Raw genomic sequence first — 6,527 nt, 5'->3', positions numbered from 1 at the left:
AAAAAAAAAAAAAAAAAAAGCCGCAGGCAGGTGGACCCTCGCGAGGCAGCCCGTCCGTCCGGATCACACAGTGGAAAAAGGCACAGTTTACGTTTCCCCGACGCCTGTTCTGTATTGACGAGCTGTGATGCCTAACTGCCTAATCGGGTAAACTCGGACACTCGGACAAGGTGGGTCGTGTCGGCTCCAGAGTAAGTAAGTATTGTCATCCTGCACATGGTGCAATGGCACAGCTGCACATAGTATGTATGCCCTTGGAAAATAGTCTTTCTGAAGGTCTCGATCCGGGGCCATGCCAATTCTCCGTATGAATCAGCAAGACAAGCCGGTGCCTACTTTCCTACCTATCGTCCTGATCTGTTAGCAAGCCTTGATACCCGCAAGATCTGCGCCGTGTCCTTGCCTGCCACACTTACACACTTACACCCACCATCCATATCATCAAGATAGAAACTCAACCGAAGCCTCGCAAGCCACTTGTGCAATGGCTCGATGAAGCCTACCAGTCCAACATTACTAACACGTTTGTCCACCGCAGCCAAGCCTACATCTATTCAAGAGCGTGTGAAGGAGAAAGGAGCCAGATGTCCTGGCTGCCATGCGGCAATTCGACAGAGCCAAGAGCAAGAAACGTTGATAGGGAAATTGTTTCCGTGCAGTCTTTGCTTTTTCCAAGTGTTTGGGGAGACAAGTTTGAAGGAATAGTCAATGCGGAATCCTCTCTTGCACTGATCAGTGATGTGCCTGTGGTCGTTCCGTTTATGCTATGCTCATTACGTTCAAGATGTATACCCCGTATGCTTGTTCCCTCTTTTCAATACTATTGCAGGCGTGCTCTCTTTTAGAATTGGGTCTAAGCAGCTTATATAATTAGGAATCATCGGCGAGTGGTTCTTTAAGTTGTTTACTATTGTCGTTCCTGTGTTGAAGTTAAATCGAGCAAATCGCCATCTACTTTTATTGGGTTTGCTGCCAACGCCGTACCTGCAGTTTGCCCTAGGCGACTCTAATTTTGTGGCTGAATGAGAACTTTGGTTTACACGTGGCTGTCACAAGTAACAAATAGTTTAACGGGCGCAAGGAATGATGTCAGCACCTGCAGAATTATGTTTTATAAATTCAATGAAAAGACGGCAATTGCAGGCTTGCAGTAAAGCACCCCTCCCTCCTGTCATGCATACAGGCTGGAGTAGAAAAATCGAATGGCACATTGAAAAGATTTGAAATATATGTTTGTTTGTATGTATGTATGTATATATGTGTGTGGTGGCGTTGTTGTATGATTCAAAGCAAAATCGTTGAGTATATTCAAATACAATCAAACGCAGTGACACTTTGCCTGTCCAATTCAATGAGCCTATATATCAAGACAAAAAGCAGCCAACAGGACCTTAATCTGGAGAACTGACATGGCAGCTTGCTTGTAGCCGACATGTATAATGTACTGCACACCGTCCATTGCGGTGGTAAGATCGGTCTCTGACACAATGACCCCTGCAAACTTTGTTTATGCATCTTTCGAAAGCCAATAAGCTTCATCATTGTATCCAATGAGCGTTTAGACTCGCATTGAATTTCAATATCAATACGCAAGTAGTAAATTTGTCTTTTGGTCCAGGGTTACATTGTGCTACCTCGAACTATTTTATTTGATTCCTAACACACGTGCATGGTAATGTTACATCGGCTGTATGTCGCATGTACGTGAACAGAATACCGCCTCAAAAGCAAAATCTCTCCCTCTTGAAGCTGCGCTGGAATTATAGATATTGGACCTTCCCACTCTTGCTCTCAAAGCTCACCACAGGTTTTCTCACTGCATGCATCTTTTCAAAAGCTTGTTGTAACCCATTTCTCATGCCATGCCAGCAACAGCCATGCCAGCAAATATAAAGAGAGCCATGGTTCAGCAGCTCACGGGCTGCCAAAGCACGCCGAGGCAGTTAAAACTTAGAAGTACAAAAGGGCTTTCCGCTCGTCCGAGAATAACATCTTGGATCAACGTAGCAGCCATCTCTGCAATGGTCGCTCTGGCAGTATTCCTTCTGGCAGCTGGTTGCCAATTGGGGAGGGGAGGAAGACGGCCATTGATATCCGGCCGAGGCGGTATTATGAGTGACTAATGTTGGCTTATCTCTGTTTTCAAGACTTTGTGCAGACTCCGCCAGCCTGGCCAAGAGAAAGATCTAGGCTGCCAACTGCGGCCATCACATGCGAATGTGGCTGGGTGTCTTGGGATTCTGCAGGGTCCTGAGGGGAGACATTTGATCTCATTGTTGGCAACTTGGAAGGCTGGAGCTCGCTTATTGGTTCCCGTGAAGGAGTTGCGAATCCATTGCAACTTGTGTTGGTGCTTTGGATACAAAATGGTTGGCGGCTTTTGGCCAGTTTTAAGGGATGCGAGGCAGATTGTGCTGTATTATCAAAATTCGTTTCCCAAGCTTCTTGTTCTCCTCTTTTTTCTTCTTCTTTTCTTTTCTGCCCACTCAAATCAAAAGCCAGTCATTTCCGCTGCCAAAAACATAAAATTGTCCAAGCCCGTCCCCCAAATATCCTCTAATGCACCCAACCTACCCCCAAAGAAATGATCGCCTTTACCATCACCCAGTCCGACGGCTCCTCTCGAACCGTCGTCGGCTACAAGTACATGCCGCCGCGCAAGGGCTACTCGGACCCAGACCAGTTGTTCATCGTGCGCAACTCGTGGGGCGAGGGCTGGGTTGCCGCTGGCTTCTGCTACATGCTGTAACGGTACGTCAGGAGCGCGGCAGGGCGCGGACGCGGTGTCGTTGGTCTAGGGACACGGTCGACGTGTTCCGCGGGGTGTTTGCGCCCGAGGTGCTGGCGTCCATCACGGGCCGGTTACAGGACGTCATTGCTGTGGATGACGAGGTCAGCGGCGAGAATCAACGGTTCGTCGACACGGTGATTGATCGTTGGCAGGCTGGGCCGGCTGCGGAGGATGGTCAGGTTGATGACGATGGCGATGATCAAGGTCTGTATAATGAGCAGCAGCAGCAGCAGCATATGCTCATGAGCAGGATGTTAACCGTCAGCAGAGTTGCAGAGGTGATTGTGTTTGTGCAAATCACGAAACTTTATTGAAAGCTATGGAACTAGAACCAAATTCTTGGCCTGTCCCGTTTGATATCAATCTATAATCCGCTCCCTTTGTATGAAAAGTAGGAAAAGAAAAACCAAACTCCAAGTCAACAGGAAAGGCGAGAAAAACACCGAAATCATATCACCGCCGAGGTGCTTGATAATAAGAGAATTCAATGTCCTAATCAAACAAACCAAGTAACAGTTAGCAGCTACCTCAAGTAAACAAAAACCACAACTCAAAAATCACTCACCATAGACAGACTCGTCATCGCCCCCCAGTTTCACAGCCGCGGCATGTGCCTCGGCCTCTGCCGCCGCCTTCTTTTTACTGGCGGAGGAGCCTTTGAGCAGAGACCTCCAACCACTGCTAGCGCTGCTGCTGCTGCTGCTGCTGCTGCTCTTATGTTGCGGCTTGTTGGCATGGTGATCTGGCTTCCTCAGAGTCATGGCCTTGTACGCCTCTCGGCTCCAGGGCATGGCCGGTCCGAGGGCGAGGGCGGCGGCGTAGGCGTGGCTGGTGCCGGTGCTTGGTGGAGCGGGCGACTGCGACGACGCCGATGGTTTGTGGGATTTCTGGATGATTTGGCCGTCGGCAGATATGGGGGTTGTGGTTGTCGACATTTTGTTGGTGGTGTTATTGTCGTGGTGGGGGAGGTTTGCAAATGTTGTTTTCCGTTAACAATAAAATTTTGAAAAAAAAACGTGTTATACTATCAACTTGAAATGTGTCGATGTGGTTATCAACTTTGAGACTGTAGTGAATGTTTGTTGATTGACTGTTTCTTCGTCATCTATCTGGAGGGTGTCTAATCTCAACTTATATATGATAAAAAAAAAAAAAAGAATGTCCCAACGTTCACCGATGACTGATATGCCTGGCCGAAACGGTTTGTCATAGTCATCTCGGAGCTCCAGAATACAACGTCGGCTAGTCACTGGTGTACAAAGGCTTATGCAAATGGGTACATTTCCCGGGGTTATGACTCCATCCTGTTTGGAGGGGTATTCCATTTCAGCTAATACTACGACGGCAACCTGAAAATACGCAGCGGATCCATATAACATCCAATAACCCTGCACGTGTGGCCGTGAACCGGCGACGAATTAGGCCGGCTTACGGGATTCAAGCCTCGACTATAGTTTGTCGCCTAAAGCCGAGCTCCAGCTTTTGCCTGTGTTGCTCAGCCCTAACCCTGTAACCAGCGGTGAGCGTCGAGTGAGCACCACCAATCAGCACGCACTGCACTCTACACCATCTCCGAGAGCCGAGCCCCGTACTGACAAATTTCACTGAATCTCTCTCGTGCCAACGGCCTCTCCATTACCAACTTGGACCGCAATTGACTGGACTTGGGGCGATTGATCTGTAGTCTGTAATCAGTTACAAGATTGCTAATTCATTATTAGTCATACATTCCAGCTAGCAAAAAGAAAAAACCACCAGGGTTGATCCCTGAAACAAAAAAAGAATGGAAGCCGAAGCCGTGGCTCTGACTTCGGTTCCACGCCGACGCAACGGTCGCCAACAGGCCTGCGAGCCATGTCGAAAGCGGAAACTGGCTTGCGACCACTCCCTGCCAACATGCTCTCGGTGCAGACGTCGTAACGCCGAGAACGGCTGCGTCTACCTCATTGCATCTGGTACTCCTGCGAGAACGCGCGGGAGTGATGGTTTGCGTCAAAGAAGTACGCGGCCAACCACCACAGGCACAAGCTCGCCGCCGATCCATCCTATTCGGGAACAACAACAATATCAACATCAACAACAACAACAACCTCACCATGCCCCACGTGCATCGGATTTACCCTCACCCCCGCCGCTGGCGTCATCGTCCTCGTCCTCATTGACGCCCAAGAGCAGCGGCGCTCCTTCATCGCCGTCCATCGCCATAAACACCCCTGGGTACCTAGGCCCGACCAGCTTCTCTGCCGTGTTTAGGGAGGCTCAGGGCCATCTGAGCCCGGCACCTGCTCCGGTGAGCAGTGCAGACGGCCACCGCCCTCCAGGCGCATCACGGCCACGCCATGCTGAGATGCCATTCCCGCACAGGACGCCCCCGTGCAAGCTGGACCGCGCCGTCTCGCTCCTCCAGGCCCTGCCCAACCTCAGGACCGCTCGGCTGCTCGCCAAAACCAACATCAGTCCCATGGACGCCTGGGTGCGCCCCGTGGCCGTGCACATGATGGAGTCCATGTACGCCGTGTTCTTGGGATCCGGCGACGACAGGACCGACTCTTCCCCTTCCACCGCTGACCTCCGCGCCATGGCCGAGTTCATATTTGCCAACACGGCCACGGCTCTCAAGGAGGACGTTGACGACCCTGCGGCCTGGATGGCGAGCTTTTCCGGCAGGAACATGCGCTGGGAGTCTGTCGGCGAGGTTTTTGGCATATTCGCGTTTGGGGCCCTCGAGCTCAATGCCAGCAACAACTGGGAGCAGATCCGGGCCAGCGTGGCCGGAACCGCCTTTGAGGGCAAGGAAGGGCGGGCGCTGGCCATCGGCTGGAAGGACTGCGCGGCCAAGTGCGCCGAGTTCTGCCGGGGCGAGCAGCCCAGCTCTCTGCTGGTGAGCCTGTACCACAAGAACATCGTCCTCGAGTCCATGGACTCTGGCGACACCAGCCTCCGGTCCTTTACGCTCTGCGCCGAGGCGGTCGCGCTCTGCCACTACCTGGGCCTGCACGTCGACACCGGGGCGGGCGAGGACGGCGGCGGCAAGGTCACGGCGTCGGCCGAGGCGCGGAGGCGAGCGTGCTGGGGCATCTTCACCATCGACAAGATCGGCGCCATCTGCACGGGCCGGCCGCCGCTGTTCAGCCGGAGGTACATGTCGACGCGCATGCCGCTCGACGTGTCCAACGAGGATCTGCTGCTGCCTCAGGACCAGTTCGAGGAGGCGGTGCGGCTCAAGTTGGACGAGAATGGCTGGAACAGGGACAGGGACAAGCTGTACCCGATCAAGTACGTGCGGGCCCGGATCCCCATGATAGTGATACGCGACGAGATTCTGGAGCTGGCGCTGGGGCCGGCCGACACGTTGCAGCGGAGTTATGACCAGCTGTGAGTTGTTTTTTTTTTTTTTTTTTTTTTTTTTTTTTTTTTTTTTTTTTATAGCTGACTACCCAAGCCAGTGCAGTGCAGATAAACGCGGAACTGATTCTGATGTGCCTGTCGCTGACGTGATTTTTCTTTTCCTCATCAAAACAGGCACCCCGCAGACCCTAGGCCCGACACTGCGCGATCTGCTCCCGGCCCTGTTCCCCAGCAGCAGGGATCCCGTGCTGGCCAATGTGGTGCTTCACGGTGCTCCCGTGCCCTTCTCGGCTCCTCTGGAGGGTCTAATGCGCGAGGCCGCCTATCCCGACGGCTGGCTTTGTTTAACCGTCGTGCCTCTTTGATTTTGGACAGGGGCAAGAAAAAA

The 6,527-nt window shown here is 52.1% G+C and overlaps 3 protein-coding genes across 3 annotated transcripts; 2 read left to right on the top strand and 1 right to left on the bottom strand.

Annotated features, from left to right (window-relative positions):
• Window positions 1–2,584: 2,584 nt before the first annotated feature.
• PpBr36_10800 (uncharacterized protein) lies at window positions 2,585–3,105 on the top strand (the record flags this gene model as incomplete). The annotated part of the gene is made up of 2 exons (XM_029897908.1): window positions 2,585–2,745; window positions 2,799–3,105. 2 exons carry the CDS (start codon window positions 2,585–2,587, stop codon window positions 3,103–3,105), a joined length of 468 nt encoding a protein of 155 aa, XP_029743868.1.
• A 170-nt stretch (window positions 3,106–3,275) lies between these two features.
• On the bottom strand, window positions 3,276–3,726 carry PpBr36_10799 (uncharacterized protein; the record flags this gene model as incomplete). Its single annotated transcript, XM_029897907.1, has 2 exons — window positions 3,276–3,283; window positions 3,357–3,726. 2 exons carry the CDS (start codon window positions 3,724–3,726, stop codon window positions 3,276–3,278), a joined length of 378 nt encoding a protein of 125 aa, XP_029743727.1.
• An 848-nt stretch (window positions 3,727–4,574) lies between these two features.
• On the top strand, window positions 4,575–6,504 carry PpBr36_10798 (uncharacterized protein; the record flags this gene model as incomplete). Its single annotated transcript, XM_029897906.1, has 2 exons — window positions 4,575–6,166; window positions 6,243–6,504. 2 exons carry the CDS (start codon window positions 4,575–4,577, stop codon window positions 6,502–6,504), a joined length of 1,854 nt encoding a protein of 617 aa, XP_029743805.1.
• Between the last annotated feature and the right edge of the window lie 23 nt (window positions 6,505–6,527).

This window comes from Pyricularia pennisetigena (genome assembly GCF_004337985.1).
Source record: "Pyricularia pennisetigena strain Br36 chromosome 4 map unlocalized Pyricularia_pennisetigena_Br36_Scf_11, whole genome shotgun sequence".
NCBI classification, from domain to species: Eukaryota; Fungi; Ascomycota; class Sordariomycetes; order Magnaporthales; family Pyriculariaceae; genus Pyricularia; species Pyricularia pennisetigena.
The sequence above is the reverse complement of the archived record's forward strand: the minus strand, read 5'-3'. Positions and strand labels throughout refer to the sequence as shown.